Raw genomic sequence first — 18,926 nt, forward strand, 5'->3', positions numbered from 1 at the left:
TTAAGAAAATATTTTGTTTTATTACAAGTCTGGAAAAAGTGTACTGAGTAATAATTTAGAGCAGATTTTCCCCCTTTGGTAACCCATATGAACATAATGATCATAAATATGAAAAAGCATCCTTCCTCAACACTTTTTACTGCAATCATCTTCCTCTTCCACTGATACAAATTATACACACACGCTCATCTCAATAAATTATAACTCTTATGGTTTAAATAAATAGGCTTTCCAAACACAAGTCAAAAATCTGTGCTGGCATTAACTGTCCAAAATCCACCAAACTGGATTAAAAAGAGGAGCAGTTCTTCTCCAGAACTGACACATTGTAACAATGTATGTGGTTGTAATGTAACTCCTTGTGTCTATTGTGTTCTCAGGTTGCTCTTCTGAGTGAAGTCTGCTGTCGATGGACGCCGGTGCTGTAAAGTTTGTTTGCTCGTTTCTCAAAAGCGTTGACCATCTGTTTGACCACCTCGTCGAAAAATACCGTCGCTAATTGTGAGTGGAGCAGAGATTTGAACTCAAATGACACCTAGAGAGGGGAACAAAGGTTTTTGGGTAAAATTAGCACAATTTGCAAAAATGAATTTATGTAATTGTATGATTTGATATAGCATGCTTTTTTATTTACTTTATTCAACAAGGGCTTTGTACCAGTGTCATTGAGATATTTTGAATGAGTTGTTATCTTTATGTAACTGTCATAGGCCACTAAAAGCTGTGCGTGTAAACCTTACTCCCCTGGCCTCAGTTTAAGGTTAAGTTTTAGTATTTTGTTTTGTTTATTTTTTTGTCTATATGATTTTTATTAATTTTTATTTCAGTTTTGGTTTTTATGGTTTTAGTTTTATATAATAAGTTTTAGTTTGTATATAACATTATAATCCTGCTTTGTACTGATGCTAACATTCATTCAGTTTTGATTCTTCTTCAATGGGTCCTCCTGTAATCTCCCAAATCCCTGTCGCTTTCCTGTAATGTCCATCGCACCATGTCTAATCCGGTGACATTTAGGTCATATACAGTAATTCCCTCCAGCACTTGAATGGTTATCATGCCTGTCTTCGTTTCTGGCTATTTAAGGAGAACCGGAAAGGCAACCAACATGTGTTAAAAATAGCCACTAATCTGGTCTAATACTTCTGCTCACTTTCTGTTCACAACAGGAATTATTGGATTAAACCATCAAAGAGGAGGAACAGGAGTAAAGGCAGTGTCAAACTGATGAATGTAGATTGTAAAAGTGTCTGTTTTTGCCGGTAGGCAATACTTACAAAGAACTCCACATTGCATGATTCAGCTTGGCCTGCAGCTCCAGGAGTGAATCGCCACAATGTCTCAAGGTGATTGAAGAGTGTCCCGTCTGTACACAGTGCCTGAAACACATGCACACACTTCAGACAGACAGCCACAGACAGCTTACTTGGCCAATATGTAAGATGATCCTATGATGCATGGACATGTTGAAGGCTTAAGTCAGATTTACCCTAGTTAAATGTGTATCACTTGATCTAAAGAAATCTAGTTCCAAATCACTACCTCTTTTTGTTAAAACAAGAATAATGTCTTCTATTCACAATTGAAATGGCTTTCTAATCTCTAAATAGACTCACTCGGACTTGGTGGTTGGGGATGACTGTGACCTCAGAGGTGTAGCGTTCGACAATCGGGGGGAATCCGATTTCAAGTTGAGCTTGCATGTCCCCGTTCCGCCCCCTCGTGACCTTTGACTTCTTGCACCAAGGCACAAACTGCTGGTACTGGTCCACACTGGAAACAACGTTGTACATCTGCTCGGCAGAGTAACTGGAGGGAAAATGAACTTGCGTTACCAAAGATATTGTTAATTGAAAATTAATTTGGTTTAAAAGTTAAGATTTTATGGTTTTATATCCAGTGGTGTGTACGTACCCAACGCTTCGGCTCTCTAAGTACTCCATTCTCCGTGTTATGAGGGGGGCTGATAAGTTAATGAAGCTCCGGGTGGGCACCACTTGAGAAGAAGCTGAAGGAGGAGGTAAACTCACCTGTCGCGCTGCCAAGATGCCACATGACCTCAAATGTCTACAAAAGAAACATAAACAGTCATTCACTTAACAAATTTAGAATACATTGTCATATGTGTCTAAGGGTTGCAACTTGCATGTTGACAGGTTTGTTCTCTACAAATACGTTGTGACGCAGTGTTTTAAGAAATTTCTGTGTTGACCCGGTAAACTGACGTACATTCTAGTAAATAGTAGACGATCAATATAGGTAACCCTGTTTCTCAGTTGCATTGCATGGCACGCGGCCAGCAGCGCGCGCACTGGCACTGCATTATTCAAAAGATGAACGCGCTTCGCTTTCAGGAAGAAAAAAAAAACTTCAGATCTTTCAAAAGCAAAATTTATATACTAGATGAAAGCTTTATGATATATTTACAATACAGCACCAGGAATATTTGACAGAAATACTATCGTTTTCTCTTCTGGTACTTGGTACCTTTCCCCTCACAGTAGGCTACTTCTCGTGACTTCTCACTCCTCTGTGAGTTATTTTACAACAGTAACGTTAACTTTAGTAGCTGCTCGTCTGCTTTGTTCATCATTCCCACACAATTGACAACAACTTACAACATAGTCGCCCAATTCAACAGGTTTTCACCACGGCAACCATTTTCTGTTATATTACGCGTTGTTCAGATAGCTTTTTTTGTGTGATATGTTTAGTTGTAATAAATAATCGATTTATCTAATAAATAATCGAATATCTATCTATCTATCTATCTATCTATCTATCTATCTATCTATCTATCTATCTATATATAGGCTATATAACATTTTTACATTGCAGTTAGTATTGTACAAGTTGAATGATGCGCTTTTACCTGAGGGAGCAGCTGGAGTTTCTTCTCATGACATCGCACGACTGTCTTTCCGACATCTCCAGAGCCCGGAGTAGAAGCGAAGTGGTCTTTTGTGCCATTTGTGCTATTTAAAAAATCACTGAAACTATTCAAAAAGTGCTCTCCGCAATGGTAAGTGTGTCGATGGCCGTAATAACCTGCGAGCCGCTGTAACTGAGCGAAAGTGGAGAGGTTTCCTATTAAGGGCATGTAGAGTGACGCACTGAGAGGGGAGGAGTGGAGACTCCCGCAGGTGCTTAGTCAATTATATGAAGTCATTCACCTTCAGGGGTTTCACTCTGGCGATTCGACTGTCTGGAACAAGCTGTTGGACAGTGGGTCTCAACCTTTTTGACTCCAAAGCCCTCAATTGTTCGCAACAACATTTGCCCTCGTGACATTTCAGTTGTTTGTGATTTACTAGATAAAAAGATTAAAGATAACGATGTTTAACCAATTTGCTTTACATTTTCTACACAATAATTTAGAGCTTAGCATAACTAGAAAAATGTATAGGCCTATTAACAAAATGTATAAAAATGCCCATGGAATTATGAGATCTTGAAATTACACTATTAAAAATCAAACTCATATAGGCGTAGTACAGGTTTTCTAAGACTATGTTGTAAGCCAGATATTGAGTGAGTGAACAAACAATTTTTTTTCAATATAGCCTACACCAATATATCAAAAAGGAAAAGCAATCATAGTTTCCATTTCTTGCTGACTGTAAATAATTATCAATCGCCTTGAGGCCATCACTTGGAAGTTTGCTAGGCCCCGTTTGAGAATCACTGCTTTATGGTGAGCAGAGAACCAATGGCATCCTACAACAGTCTCCTTTCTACAGAATTGTTTTTGTTGTGTTCAACTAAATACTTGAAAATTTTTTTGACTTGCCCTAAACATTAAATTCAATTAATATCTTTTTTCTGGATGTGATATTTGCCATCAAAAATGTTTTACAGAGAATATGGGCCATAACCTCTCTAGAACAGAGGCAACAGGATCTAAACGACTGGAGGGGAGGAATCATGCCCTTCTGCCTCAGTCTGACCCAACATGTCATTAACCCATGAAGAGGAACAGAAATAATCCTGATAAGGCAGATTCAGTCGCCGCCTTTGGAATTAAGGTAACGTCACAGAAAGGCTTAAATGTTAACTTTTCAGTCGCTACAGGATTGCAAAGTGCAACTTATTTGTGTTATGTAATAACTAGAACGTCAGGCATGAGTCATGACATTGCAAGAATGTTCTTGATGTAGAGAATTTGGTCTCTCAGAGTCCACAATATCAGGTGAGTTGGCCCTGCTGTACACATGGCAAAGACAGTCATTGATATTTGTACTTTATCAGCCTAGTGCCGAAAGGAGCAGTATGTGTGTGCATGTGATATAAAGAGTTATGTTAGCACTGAATGCTCTATACACACTTGGTCATTATAACTATTTGGCTTTTATCAGGAACACACATTACTGCTTTATAATTAAGACATGCTCAAGATAAAACACAGTTGCTAAAAATGCCCGGCCGCTAACATTTTATATCAATATTTATTTCACCGGGTCATATATCAGTCTCATTTTCTTACAAGGCCAAGACAGTTCAACATATTCTGTTGGTATTATTCCACTGATTGAAACTGAAAAATATTATGACCTTAAACAAAAGGGACACCCCTTTGATTTATTTCAAACCCATGAACTATTCCCACATGCATCGCAATGGCTGATCCTTGCGTTAAGTGGCTTAAGTAGGTTATGTGACTGTCCCACCAAAACCGATCTCTCGTATTATATCTAATCCCATTCTTCAGTCCCTTATCAGAGTCCCTAAGGAAGATCGGATATAGTTAGGATACTGTGGCACGCAAATTTGTACATCAGTGTGTGTATGTTACTGCACCGTATCAATGAACGATCTCATCTTCTTTCTTCTATAGGGCAAATGAAAGGTAGTTTGCAATCATACAATGTTTTCATAACTGACTTAGCTTAGGTTAAGGAGCCAAATATATATATATATATATTCTACAGATTAAAAAAATGAGAAGGTAGGTGTTAGGCTTCTGTGAGCCTGTGATATGTTGGGCATCAGTGACGTCTGCATGTGACGATCAAGATCAGTGTCCTTGAATGATACACTCTGATTATAGAGAAAAATGTTGACCTTGCACAGACTCGCTGTTCTCCCATTCTAGTAAACAAAAGATGTGAAACCCTAGCGGTTTTAGGTGAGAGGAACAGAGTGCTGAACTTTGTACAGAATTTCAACTCAAGGGCTGAGGCATAGAGAAGAACACAGACTATAGACAAAATACCCAAAGCTTTTATTTTCACTGGCTCTGTTGTACAAATCACAGTTATTCATGAGTAGTTGAGGGCTTTATAAAAAGAATCGTACAGGATGTATTAGCATCATATCTTTGGATCTGTATCGGGTGCAGAGAAGATGAGTTTGCTCATTGCTCGGATGTAGTGAGAACCATCCATGGAGGTGAGTTTCAGGCTGCTCATGGGTAGTAGGGCTCTGTTTGTGTAATATCTAAGGAATGGAGTCGGTGCTTCAATTGCCTCCAGATAAACCTAAATGTAGAATTAAGAGCAGGTTGGAATATGTTAAAATGGTCACGGCAATATATCTTATAAAACAATGGGTAAATAGCTAATATATAGGATCAAATTCGGGAAGATACTCCAATGAAATTGTAACATATTTAGATATAGCTTGTACAGATTGAAAATGCATCAGCCAGTGTTTGTTAAGGAAAATAAATGGAAACTATTTTGTTATTAAGGCACAAAAATGCAAAATTAATCAAAAAGGCCACAACTGGGGTAATATATATATATATATATATATATATATATATACATACACATATACACACACAAATGTTGATATTCAGATTTATACATTTCATTAACAAAAAAATCTAAAAAATCATTAATATTCAACATAATACATTGTCACAGATCACAATATTAGATCAATTAACCTCAAAACTGTTTCAAAAGACTAAATCTCAATTATGTTGATATTCAGATAAAATAATAATTACATGTGCGATTGTTAAATGCACTAAGCGCTATAGAAATGTAACAAATTATTATTATTGTTGTAAAAGGGCCTCTTCAGTATATTTACTTTATTATATTACTTTAGGATTAATATTATTATTGATTTTTTCTTTGTTTTGCTAGGCCAATTGCTTTTACATTAATTATAGACCTTAATAAACTCAAATCTATATTTATTTAGCTCTGTCGGGTTTTGACTGTCTAAATCAGACAAAGTCCTTCACCCTCACTCAGAGGTTGACGGCTTGCTGCCAGTGCCGAATGTAGCACCTGTATGATTTCATCGGTATCCTGAGCCTCATTCTGGAACACAGACTGGCAGTGCTGCAGGTACTGATCATACAGGCTGCGTGTGTGTGCGTCAACCTCCAGCGCCTCATCGCTGGCCTCAGTCCTCTTCAGGTTCATCAGGAAGTCTGTGTTGACCGGTCCACATTCAATCAGGCTCACACTGCAGCATGGGAGATGGAATGTTTAGATGCACTTAGCTAATTGTGGGGCTGTCTAAGCAATTTATCTGAAGAACATTTAATAGGCAAAAAGGTTCTGTTTGGTTATACAAGCACATTTTATAGTTATTTACTCACTGAATATTGAAGTGCTGGAGTAGAATAGCCAGGCTCTCACAAGCGCCCTCTACTGCAAATTTGCTAGCACAGTAGACCTCATTGAATGGTAAACCTGAGTTTCAGACAGAGAATATACAGTAAACGGTTATTTATTTATTTAACCGCATTGGCAAGTTCTAGGGTTTTATTTCTTGTTGCAAGCAAAAAAAATCTTAAAGGATTTAAGCTTAAAACAGGAAAAAAGCATTTTGCTCCAAGAGACTCCAGAGAGATTCTCTGAAAATGATTTTACACAGTTTCGCTTCTTAGGAGGATGTTGCCTCCTTTGGTATGCTCAGTTGGGGTTTAAAATACAAATTTTCATTTATATTATCAACTGCACTGACACTGTCACATGTGAACAACATTGAACTGAATTGATCTGGATAATGACACTAACTTTGTAACCTTGATGCTGTTATTGAACTGAATTGAGCTGGATAATGGCTCCTCTCCTGTAGAGCTGCTTTATATCTGAATTGAACTTTTCATAATTTATGAATTCTCCAACATTATCAACAGTGTCAAAGCAGCTTCACAGTAATAAACTGGAAAACTACAATCTGTATTATACAAGGTGCTATATAAATAAACATGTCAACTTGTAGAAATTCTGATTAAGAAAATACATTTTGCAATGAATCGCTTTGCTTCGCTGCATGTTTTTGAAAAATCTCACTTTCTCTTTCTCTATACCCCACTCACCCTGTAGTCCTCCCATGCTGCCTGTCACAAGGATTCGTCCATGTCTCTTTATCTTCATGTCCGGTAGGAAGGTCTGTATGGTGCGAAGTGTGCCCAGCAGATTGACGTCCAGGATTCCACGTATAGTGTCCAGCGAGTGAGCTTCCAGAGGGCCCATCAGACCTACACCTGCATTGCAAACTAACACAAAGATAGGGAGGGAATTAGTAAAATAATTATTTATATATTTTGAAGTCCTTTGGTTAAAACATGGGGGTTATATAATATAAACCATGTAAGCACAGTGAATATAAATAATGAATAACCTTAATCTTTTTACACACCTTGACTTTTCCCTTTGAAAGGGCATAATGTCTTACGTTCTCTTACCCAGTATGTCAATTCTGCCCTCTGTTACATTTCTTTTGGCATCAAGTATAGACTGCTGATCTGTCACATCCATCTGTAGTATGGCCATAGTGTCTTTATGCAGTCCTCTCACACTCTCCAACAGCCGTTGCTTCTTGTCCAGGTTTCGCATGGTAGCATAAACTAAACAACATCAATAATCACTCGTACTTGTTTTAAACAATGATTGTAACTAGGCCTATATATAAAGCTCTTTTCCCACTAATGCTAACAGTAATATTTAGACATTAATGTCAGTATGAACTATAAGTAAGATCAACAACATAAACGCTTTGTTTTATGTCACATCAGTTACCTTTGTAGACTTTTGACGGATTTGATGCGAGATGCACAGCAAGGCTGAGTCCAATCCCTGAAGAGCATCCAGTAATGAGAACAACTTTCTGCTCCATTTGTGCAATAAAACATCAGTCCGCAACACCAGAGATGAAAGCTGCATTTGAAGCCGTCCGTCTAACTGCTTTGTCTCTGATTCTAATGTTTTAGCTTTCTCCGCTATCACAAGGCCAGCTTGGTGTAAACATTCTGGTTTCACACTCTTTTTTTTTTTTGCCGGGCAGGTGCAACTTCGAATCGACACATACCGTACATGTCACCAGCTGTGGTAAATATTAAATAACATGAAGAAAAGAAATATTCAAATAAATTACTTTTTTTTGGAGAATGTTAAATTTATGATGGGGGGATGGGGGTGGAATCAATCATGTATAGATCTTATATATGTTCAATCATACGTTTAATGTTTTAACCCTTTCATGGATGAATTATGATATCCTCAGTCAGGATTTTTTTGCATGAAAAACAAGATTTGAAATTTTACAAAATATTACACATATTTTTCAAAGAGATTTTCAGATGTCCACTTGAGTGGACAGAATGCGTTTATGGTTTAAACTGAGGATATACTGTATTAAACATAATACAGTATTAACAGTGATATTGTGTGTATTTAACAAATTAGACAAAATTATATAAAATCATGTGAAAACTATCAGATATATAAAAAAAATATATAAATGCAAAATATTGCAAATGCAATTTAACTTAATACAAGTTGAACTTTGCGTATCTTTGATATCAGAACATAAAGAAGTGATTCCATCAGAGATCTCTACAGCCTGTCAAAGTACAACTGTGGAAACCCAACTCAGATGCTCCCTCCAGTGTACCAGAATATGTCAATTTACCCTTATTAGTTGATAATTCGGATTATGTGAAGATTATGTATCAAGATGGACACATTTTTAACATAGCTCTCCTCTGAGAAAACCTCGATCAGGTGTTTTCAATCGCATTACGGGTAACACATTACAAGTAACATGCATAATGCAAAAAGATTACTTTTTTGATGTTACGAGTAATGCGTTACAAGTAACGTGCATTACACAATCTGATTTTTTTTAATGATTTGATTTTTAATAGATGTTTAATGGTTTGGGTAATACATAAATCAATAATTTTATTTATTAATTTATTTAAATTACATTTTCATAAAGAAAAAATTTCTTGGTGATTTTGACAGCTGTCAAATGTCATAATGTTAATTTTTGGTATATTCTACTAGAGTAATATTTTCTTTAACATGATTGTTCTTGCAGTCTGTAGTTTAGTTTAAAAAGCAGAATGAACAGTCAAACTGAGTAACGACAAGAGAACAAAATAACTGAACTTGTATTAACAAATTAAAAAAGTGCATCATGTTTTATATTATCATTTAATGGTTATAAGTGTGTTTGCAAAGAGTATAAAAAAGAAATTTTAACTACTATAACTGATAAAAGAAACCACATGACTAGACCTTCTGAATGAGAAAACATTTCATATTTAATAAAAACTTAAAAGATAATCATGCTTGTATTATTTACATCTTAACAGTATATACAAATTGAGTACATAAAATACAGTGGGTTATTATTAATAAATAACAAAACAGGACTATTAAATGAAAATATATGTCATTTAAAAAATCCTTGCTCAAAGTTTTAGTGAGTTCTAACTGTCACATGACATTAGTCCATAACTTTAGTCCACCTCTTCAATAGTTGGTCCCTGGGAAGCGGCCCCTGATGCGCCACGTGCCTGAGCTCCACAGCTTCCAGCTGGCATCCCTCCCTGATAAAGCTTAGTGATGATTGGGTTGCAGACTTTCTCCAACTCCTTCAGCTGATGTTCATACTCCTCCTTATCAGCCAGCTGGTTGTTCTCTAGCCAGCTGATGGCGGCGTTGCATTTCTCAATGACTTTCTTCTTGTCATCCTCGCTGATCTTGCCTTTCAGGTTCTCATCTTCCACACTGCTCTTCATGTTGAAGGCGTAAGACTCCAGGGAGTTTTTGGCAGCAATCTTTTCTCTTTGCAGATCATCTTCAGCTTTGTACTTGTCTGCGTCCTGCACCATCCTCTCAATCTCCTCTTTGCTCAGTCTGCCCTTGTCATTGGTGATGGTGATCTTGTTCTCTTTTCCAGTGCTTTTGTCCACCGCTGACACATTTAGGATTCCGTTGGCGTCAATGTCAAAGGTCACTTCAATCTGCGGGACTCCACGTGGTGCAGGTGGAATTCCTGTGAGCTCAAATTTACCCAGCAGGTTGTTGTCTTTTGTCATGGCCCTCTCTCCCTCATACACCTGGATCAGGACACCGGGCTGGTTGTCTGAGTAGGTGGTGAAGGTCTGGGTCTGTTTGGTGGGGATGGTGGTGTTGCGTTTGATGAGGGCCGTCATGACTCCACCTGCAGTCTCGATGCCCAAAGATAGTGGCGCAACATCCAGCAGCAGCAGGTCCTGGACATTTCCAGATGTGTCACCCATGAGGATGGCGGCTTGCACCGCTGCACCATAAGCCACTGCCTCGTCTGGGTTGATGCTCTTGTTCAAGTCCCTGCCGTTGAAGAAATCCTGGAGAAGCTTCTGGATCTTGGGGATTCTTGTGGAACCACCAACCAACACAATATCATGGATCTGAGACTTGTCCATCTTGGCGTCTCTCAGGGCTTTCTCCACAGGCTCAAGTGTTCCCCTGAAGAGGTCTGAGCACATCTCTTCAAAGCGTGCTCTGGTGATGGACGTGTAGAAGTCGATGCCCTCGTACAGTGAGTCGATCTCAATGCTGGCCTGAGAGCTGGAGGAGAGGGCTCTCTTGGCTCGCTCGCACGCTGTTCGCAGCCTCCTCAGCGCTCTCTTGTTCTGACTGATGTCCTTCTTGTGCTTCCTCTTGAATTCTTCTACAAAGTGATTCACCATGCGGTTGTCAAAGTCCTCACCACCCAGATGAGTGTCTCCGGCTGTGGCCTTCACCTCAAAGATGCCATCTTCAATGGTAAGGATGGACACGTCAAAGGTGCCTCCACCCAGGTCAAAGATCAGGACGTTGCGTTCTGCTCCTTTGCCTTTGTCAAGGCCGTAGGCGATGGCTGCAGCCGTGGGCTCGTTGATGATTCTGAGGACATTGAGTCCAGCGATCACTCCAGCGTCTTTAGTGGCTTGCCTCTGGGAGTCATTGAAATAGGCAGGAACTGTGATAACTGCATTTGTCACCTTCTGCCCCAGATAAGCTTCAGCAATCTCCTTCATCTTCACCAGGACCATGGAGGAAATTTCTTCAGGATTGAATGTCTTGTTTTCTCCTTTGTATTCGACTTGAACCTTTGGTTTTCCGCTATCACTGACGACTTGGAAGGACCAGTGCTTCATATCAGACTGCACTACTGGGTCATCAAACTTCCTGCCAATCAGTCTCTTGGCATCAAACACGGTGTTGTTGGGGTTCATGGCCACCTGGTTTTTAGCTGCATCTCCAATGAGCCTCTCTGTTTCAGTGAAGGCAACATAGCTGGGTGTTGTTCTGTTCCCCTGGTCATTGGCGATGATCTCCACTTTTCCATGCTGAAACACCCCCACACAGGAGTAGGTGGTGCCCAGGTCAATTCCAATGGCTACTCCTTTTGCTGATGACATGTTTGGTTTCTTTGTTTAAAAAACTAGTAAAACACAAAAAAGAACAATAAGAATTTTTCTGAATATATACAAACAGTTGTACAAAGAAAATAGGTATTGTACTATTACAGTATAATAGTAACAAAACGTTTTTCTTAATGCAAAAAAAAAGTTTAACAGTGAATACAGTGGCCAGTTGCATAAACTGCTTAGACTAGTCTTACAAATTGCAAATCTAAATTTCTTTTCAAGTTACATAAAATGGTAGATCAGTCTAATTTGAATTCAAAATTCACTTAAATCTTGGTAAACTGCTGGTCAGACTAGTTCTTAAGACACAGTCTGTCTTAAAGGTGGCTAAGTTTATGCAACTGGACCCCTGCTTGTTTATTCAGGAGAATATAGACTCTCTGCATGTAATAAAATAGTAACATACAAAGCAAATATAGAAACATATTAAGTAAATGCATGAGTAGATGCATGAGTAGCCTACTAAAAGGCTACACAATGCATTTAACCTAGACCCTAAAGTAAAATAAATGTGGACTTACCGTAGAGTGATTCTTCAATCAAATTAATTTACACCTCGTCGCGGAAAAAGTCAATACAGACTGTAGGTTTTATCGCTTGCTTCACAGATCGCTCTTCTGATGAGTGTCGTTATCTGCCACCCATCCGCTCTTTAAATACACCAGAGCGCGCACTCTATACATTTCTGGAAAAGTCCAGTGAATCAGACCAATCAAAACACAGAAAGCGGCAGCGTCACGTCAGCTGTCAAGTTAGGCAACTGAGAGGAAGCTTCTGGACGCTTCCAGAATTGTGCTGTGAAATTACGCCAAAAAGGGAAGAAAAGTCAAACTAATTGCAATGAACTATAAAAATATGTCTTTTGCTGTAGTTGAGTGCTTGATAATTACGTGAAATATGAAAAAGGTGGGGTTTCTAGTCTGGTCGCTTTATCATAGACTAAAAGATAAAATGAAATAAAATGGCATTAGGCCTCCTTGCAGGTATTCTAAAACAAGTCTTTTATATAAGAGGTAGCTTTTAACTATAGCCTATGGTTTAAGTTTGTAAATCGGGTAATGATTGCGACGCCTGATGAGTTAACTGATCATGATCGTTAAAAACATCGAGTTAACAATATATTCACTATAAATTGAACTTATTGTTGGGTTTATGTAGGAAGCCATCCGTTTCCCAGACTTAAATGTCAAGTTATTTGAATAAAACATCTTGTGTTCACTATAATTATTCCAGTTTGGAGTAAAGCTATAGCTTGCTTAACTCCTCCCAGGGCAACACGATTGTTGTAATAAAATATCAGACAGTTATAGGCTATGTTAATGATGTAATAAACTATAATTTGTATAAAGATCTTGACATATTTTCTCAATTTTACGCATTGAACTGGCTAATTGTATTACAGTGTAGCCTAATTAACTAGTCTGAAATCCCAAATACAGATACCTCTATGATTTATAGACCTTTTGAACATGCAGCTTTAGTTTGCTGATTAATTAAACTGTCATTAGGTAACATCCACCCAGCTAGGTTTTATTTTGGCCACTGATGCCCTTCACAGTCCATAGCCTACCTAAGTTAATTAAGTAGCCATTAATGAACTGTGAGTTTACAATAAATTCACCGTTACATACGGTGAGGTGACATAGGAGTTGAAATCATAGACAGTAAAAGTTGAAATATCTTGTGTGCCATAATTGCTCAACATTTGAAAAAGAATAATGGGTGAAATAGGAGAAAACAAATAACGCCCTGAATGCACTCAACAGTGCCCTCTGTTGACAATAGAGCAGAATGACAACGTGCCACAAAGTCACCAATGTTCCAGAATCATCCCCGCAGTCATACAGAAATGTAAAACTTAGGTTAAATAACGAAAATAAAAAAGGAACATACAAAGAAATACAGGTACTGAAAAGTACTGTTCCCACAAAAATAATTCTATAATGTAATAAATTAGTTTAGACACATTCTCCTGTGAGCCTTTTTGTTTCATTGTAAGTTATTTGATTAATCGGACAGTTTAATTAAACATCGATTTTATATAACACAGATAACATTATTGGTTATTTCTAATTACAATCTTTATATTACAAAACTTAAAAATTGTAAATTTGGCATTCGAACATAATTGAAACAAAAGTTTCTACATGAGTAGCCTATAATCAAAGCGTGTTATTTGTACATTACTGCATTTCCGTACGGACCTGAGTATAAACTGTAAACTGTTCAGCGTTTACGAAATCACTAAAATGTTATGAATTCATATGGTCCCAACAATATCAAAGAAAGCTCCAGAAATAGCTAGAGCAGGACTATACGATGACGCAGCGTAGTGGGTGGATCCATTCTCCCTGTGATGGTTTTTGATTGGTCGAACACGCTGGCGCTTTCGAGAAACTTCAACAGGGCTATGTAAGAGAATATAAAATAGGACTCTGTGGCAGTGCTTCGTTATGAACTTCGGGATAGTTCGGAACACATTGGAAATAGCGAGACAGCGAAGTGTGCCATCTTCTAAACAACGAGCCAAAATACGCCTGCCACAAAATATCTAAATCATAAAAGGTACGTGGAAAATAATTTAAACAAGCACAGTTATTTTTCTATTGAGTTTATTTACTTACGACATAAACTTGTACATTTACAACTAGCTTTATATCAGAAATGAAATGCTTGCAGTAAATAATGTTTTGTAGAAAAGCTGTCACTGTGGCTGTACTTTTTCTGTACCTAAAGAGTGCATATTGGTTCCTCAAAGGTACATATTGGTACCAAAAGTGTACATATTAATACCTAAATGTTACATATTAGAACCCTTTTGAAGGGTATTGTGTCAGTGACAGCTTTTGTACCTTTTTTTTAGAGTGTACATGTCAACAAAAATATGTGATGGTGAGCCACCTAATGAATTAATAGCCTACTTAAGAATTTATTTACGTTTTTAACAAATAATTATATTTGACTATGTATTATATTTAGTCCTATTATACATTATTAATAATAATAATATGGTCTTCTCATTTTTCAAATCTTTAGTGTGAACAATGAACATACAAATATAAAAATTATAAAGAGACAATTATTGTTTAACTGCAATAATATAATGACTGCATAATTTAATTTCATGGTTACAATTTAGCAGATTTACATGGTAATTTTCCTATTTCTTTTTCTTGTTGAAGACAGGTAGACATTAAAAGAAACCAAACATGTCATCAGCAAAAGGAGTAGCCATTGGAATTGACCTGGGCACCACCTACTCCTGTGTGGGGGTGTTTCAGCATGGAAAAGTGGAGATCATCGCCAATGACCAGGGGAACAGAACAACACCCAGCTATGTTGCCTTCACTGACACAGAGAGGCTCATTGGAGATGCAGCTAAAAACCAGGTGGCCATGAACCCCAACAACACCGTGTTTGATGCCAAGAGACTGATTGGCAGGAAGTTTGATGACCCAGTAGTGCAGTCTGACATGAAGCACTGGTCCTTCCAAGTCGTCAGTGATAGCGGAAAACCAAAGGTTCAAGTCGAATACAAAGGAGAAAACAAGACATTCAATCCTGAAGAAATTTCCTCCATGGTCCTGGTGAAGATGAAGGAGATTGCTGAAGCTTATCTGGGGCAGAAGGTGACAAATGCAGTTATCACAGTTCCTGCCTATTTCAATGACTCCCAGAGGCAAGCCACTAAAGACGCTGGAGTGATCGCTGGACTCAATGTCCTCAGAATCATCAACGAGCCCACGGCTGCAGCCATCGCCTACGGCCTTGACAAAGGCAAAGGAGCAGAACGCAACGTCCTGATCTTTGACCTGGGTGGAGGCACCTTTGACGTGTCCATCCTTACCATTGAAGATGGCATCTTTGAGGTGAAGGCCACAGCCGGAGACACTCATCTGGGTGGTGAGGACTTTGACAACCGCATGGTGAATCACTTTGTAGAAGAATTCAAGAGGAAGCACAAGAAGGACATCAGTCAGAACAAGAGAGCGCTGAGGAGGCTGCGAACAGCGTGCGAGCGAGCCAAGAGAACCCTCTCCTCCAGCTCTCAGGCCAGCATTGAGATCGACTCACTGTACGAGGGCATCGACTTCTACACGTCCATCACCAGAGCACGCTTTGAAGAGATGTGCTCAGACCTCTTCAGGGGAACACTTGAGCCTGTGGAGAAAGCCCTGAGAGACGCCAAGATGGACAAGTCTCAGATCCATGATATTGTGTTGGTTGGTGGTTCCACAAGAATCCCCAAGATCCAGAAGCTTCTCCAGGATTTCTTCAACGGCAGGGACTTGAACAAGAGCATCAACCCAGACGAGGCAGTGGCTTATGGTGCAGCGGTGCAAGCCGCCATCCTCATGGGTGACACATCTGGAAATGTCCAGGACCTGCTGCTGCTGGATGTTGCGCCACTATCTTTGGGCATCGAGACTGCAGGTGGAGTCATGACGGCCCTCATCAAACGCAACACCACCATCCCCACCAAACAGACCCAGACCTTCACCACCTACTCAGACAACCAGCCCGGTGTCCTGATCCAGGTGTATGAGGGAGAGAGGGCCATGACAAAAGACAACAACCTGCTGGGTAAATTTGAGCTCACAGGAATTCCACCTGCACCACGTGGAGTCCCGCAGATTGAAGTGACCTTTGACATTGACGCCAACGGAATCCTAAATGTGTCAGCGGTGGACAAAAGCACTGGAAAAGAGAACAAGATCACCATCACCAATGACAAGGGCAGACTGAGCAAAGAGGAGATTGAGAGGATGGTGCAGGACGCAGACAAGTACAAAGCTGAAGATGATCTGCAAAGAGAAAAGATTGCTGCCAAAAACTCCCTGGAGTCTTACGCCTTCAACATGAAGAGCAGTGTGGAAGATGAGAACCTGAAAGGCAAGATCAGCGAGGATGACAAGAAGAAAGTCATTGAGAAATGCAACGCCGCCATCAGCTGGCTAGAGAACAACCAGCTGGCTGATAAGGAGGAGTATGAACATCAGCTGAAGGAGTTGGAGAAAGTCTGCAACCCAATCATCACTAAGCTTTATCAGGGAGGGATGCCAGCTGGAAGCTGTGGAGCTCAGGCACGTGGCGCATCAGGGGCCGCTTCCCAGGGACCAACTATTGAAGAGGTGGATTAAAACACCTCATGAACTGAATGGTGCAGGGACTGATATAAATCTTTTCTCTTTGGTTCTTCCATTTGTTTTCAGGCCTTATTACATCATGATTCCTTTTTTTATACCCCTAATGCTCACACCGTTCTTCAGTCCAAAAATTATATGTAAACCGTCATATCACTGCACGGTATTAGGTTACTCCATCTGCTCTTGAAAACATTTTGCTACTAAATAAAGTGTTCTGTAACTTGACATTTAGTCAATATGTTTTGACTTAAAAAATAAGCTTGAAATTTCTTAGAGGTGATTTTACATTATTTTTCATTCATGTTTTCTTACAGTTACATGTTGATAACCATTGTGGTAAAACTATGTAAATACAATGTGGTAAAACTATGTAAATAAAATGTTTAATATTTATTTCAAAAAGTGTTGTAGTTTTTTAAGTACTCTAAAACTAAATCTAAACAGTGACCTTATGTTCTTCAAATAAATAAACAAACCGTTGATGGCATTCTCAAACAAGAGTCAGGCATAATCCATGTATAACGGACTTGAAACATTGCATATATCAAATAAATATCTATCAAAAATGACTACAGGCCATATAGACTGACATAACACAAAAGGCACCGAGATTATAACCAGAGTTGAAGATGCAGATAGACTAATGACTTTGGGCTAAAATCTTTCTACACATTTATGCTGTAGTTACTGACATAAGCAGCAGGGGTCAGTATGTCCTGACTGTAAAACAGACAAACAAATCCTTCTGTCGTATTTTCTGGAAGGCTTTGAACCAAGGCATGAGCACAGCCAAAAAGAGGCTATGACATTGTCTTCCTCGACTTTAGAGACTGATCCAAACACCCTTCCAATACAAATGAACTGGCTTCTTCGTGGAACAATCCCTCACACATACACATAAATAAGATGTTTAATGGAATTATGCAATTCATCTAGAGTGCAACACCATCTGGGGTTACTAAAATTAAATTGAATGTCAAATTGTAGCACACATTGCAAAGATGCACAAAAGAACATGAGGTGACCCTTACTTTACTGCTCATATCCTATTTCAATGATTCAGTGTCAGATCTGTTAAGTTATTTTGATGTTCAATACATCCTCAAGATTAAAACAAGACAAGACCACAGGTGACACTGTTCACCATGACCACGTGACTGCAAACATGTATATGACCGTTTATACTTATGACTTATAAATGGACAGATATTCTGAGAAAACACTTATGTTTGAAGTTATGATTATGTTTCATGATGTATAAATACACTCTTTAAAAAAAGTGATGCCAAAGAACCATGAACAGTTTCCCAATGAAGCCAAAAAAACATTTAGGATTGAAAGAACCTTTCAGTGAACAGTTCTTAAAAGAAACATTTTTGTTTTTTTTAGTGTGATGATGATTTTTAATAATCTTTCCACTATATTAAAAACCTTTTCGGTAATGGAAAGTTTTTATTGATTTTAAAGAGTCTTCATGGAACCATAGATTCCAATAAAGAACTTTTATTTTTAAAAGTGTAGCAGTTTTATATATATATATATATATATATATATATATATATATATATATATATATATATATATATATATATATATATATATATATATATATATAAAGTAATATTTAAAACAAGTTCAGTTCAATTTACAACATTTGTTGCATAATGTTGATTATTACAATAAAATATTTATTATTTAAACTCCACTGCACTTACAATGGAAGCAAATTAAGGATTTTAATATAGGAATTTGTGAAGGATTTAAAAGCAGAAATGTGAAGCTTATAATTTTAGAAAAGAACTTAACATTAATTCATCTGTTAACACTCGTGTATTAATTGAGCTGTAAAATTATGTTTAAATAATAATTTAGAGAGTTTTTAGGGTTTCAGGCTTTTCGTTTACAACTTTGTTGTAAAATGAATTACAACTTTACACAGAAGAGGTTAGTAAGAAATGTTTCACGCTAAAATCATACTATAATGTCTTGGTGATACTATAACATATTTGAACATTTATGGATTGGCCTCATTCACTTTCCTTGTGACTCACTGTAACCTAGAGTTGTTGTTGAGGGAAAAGTGGACATTTTTGTGGCAATCAACACCATGAATGCTTTCAATT

At 38.1% G+C, this 18,926-nt stretch overlaps 4 protein-coding genes across 8 annotated transcripts; 1 reads left to right on the forward strand and 3 right to left on the reverse strand.

Annotated features, from left to right (window-relative positions):
- LOC143721725 (coenzyme Q-binding protein COQ10 homolog, mitochondrial) lies at positions 1-3,107 on the reverse strand. The gene is made up of 5 exons (XM_077212448.1): positions 2,873-3,107; positions 1,915-2,067; positions 1,617-1,809; positions 1,278-1,379; positions 1-535 (listed from the first exon to the last, which is right to left on the reverse strand). Exons 1-5 carry the CDS (start codon positions 2,968-2,970, stop codon positions 377-379), a joined length of 705 nt encoding a protein of 234 aa, XP_077068563.1. The 5' UTR covers positions 2,971-3,107; the 3' UTR covers positions 1-376.
- A 2,091-nt stretch (positions 3,108-5,198) lies between these two features.
- Positions 5,199-8,292, reverse strand: hsd17b1 (hydroxysteroid (17-beta) dehydrogenase 1). Of its 2 annotated transcripts, none has more exons than XM_077212449.1 (6): positions 7,989-8,292; positions 7,655-7,816; positions 7,286-7,465; positions 6,560-6,653; positions 6,243-6,423; positions 5,199-5,477 (listed from the first exon to the last, which is right to left on the reverse strand). In XM_077212449.1, exons 1-6 carry the CDS (start codon positions 8,083-8,085, stop codon positions 5,310-5,312), a joined length of 882 nt encoding a protein of 293 aa, XP_077068564.1. In that variant the 5' UTR covers positions 8,086-8,292; the 3' UTR covers positions 5,199-5,309. The 2 variants fall into 2 exon arrangements, with proteins under 2 accessions (XP_077068564.1, XP_077068565.1); XM_077212450.1 differs by having other exon boundaries at positions 6,197-6,423.
- A 1,203-nt stretch (positions 8,293-9,495) lies between these two features.
- Positions 9,496-13,893, reverse strand: LOC143721728 (heat shock 70 kDa protein-like). Of its 3 annotated transcripts, XM_077212455.1 has the most exons (3): positions 13,861-13,893; positions 12,178-12,341; positions 9,496-11,670 (listed from the first exon to the last, which is right to left on the reverse strand). In XM_077212455.1, exon 3 carries the CDS (start codon positions 11,645-11,647, stop codon positions 9,716-9,718), a length of 1,932 nt encoding a protein of 643 aa, XP_077068570.1. In that variant the 5' UTR covers positions 11,648-11,670; positions 12,178-12,341; positions 13,861-13,893; the 3' UTR covers positions 9,496-9,715. The 3 variants fall into 3 exon arrangements, with proteins under 3 accessions (XP_077068570.1, XP_077068568.1, XP_077068571.1); XM_077212453.1 differs by lacking the exon at positions 13,861-13,893 and having other exon boundaries at positions 12,178-12,551; XM_077212456.1 differs by lacking the exon at positions 13,861-13,893 and having other exon boundaries at positions 9,496-11,656; positions 12,178-12,285.
- Positions 12,654-17,205, forward strand: hsp70.3 (heat shock cognate 70-kd protein, tandem duplicate 3). Of its 2 annotated transcripts, none has more exons than XM_077212452.1 (2): positions 12,654-14,221; positions 14,843-17,205. In XM_077212452.1, the coding sequence occupies exon 2, from the start codon at positions 14,866-14,868 to the stop codon at positions 16,795-16,797; it is 1,932 nt and encodes a 643-aa protein (XP_077068567.1). In that variant the 5' UTR covers positions 12,654-14,221; positions 14,843-14,865; the 3' UTR covers positions 16,798-17,205. The 2 variants fall into 2 exon arrangements, with proteins under 2 accessions (XP_077068567.1, XP_077068566.1); XM_077212451.1 differs by having other exon boundaries at positions 14,094-14,221; positions 14,839-17,205.
- The last annotated feature ends 1,721 nt before the right edge of the window (positions 17,206-18,926 follow it).

The sequence above is a fragment of the Siphateles boraxobius genome, unplaced genomic scaffold (genome assembly GCF_051911475.1).
Source record: "Siphateles boraxobius isolate OS27281-9 unplaced genomic scaffold, OSU_SipBor_1 66, whole genome shotgun sequence".
Taxonomy (NCBI): domain Eukaryota; kingdom Metazoa; phylum Chordata; class Actinopteri; order Cypriniformes; family Leuciscidae; genus Siphateles; species Siphateles boraxobius.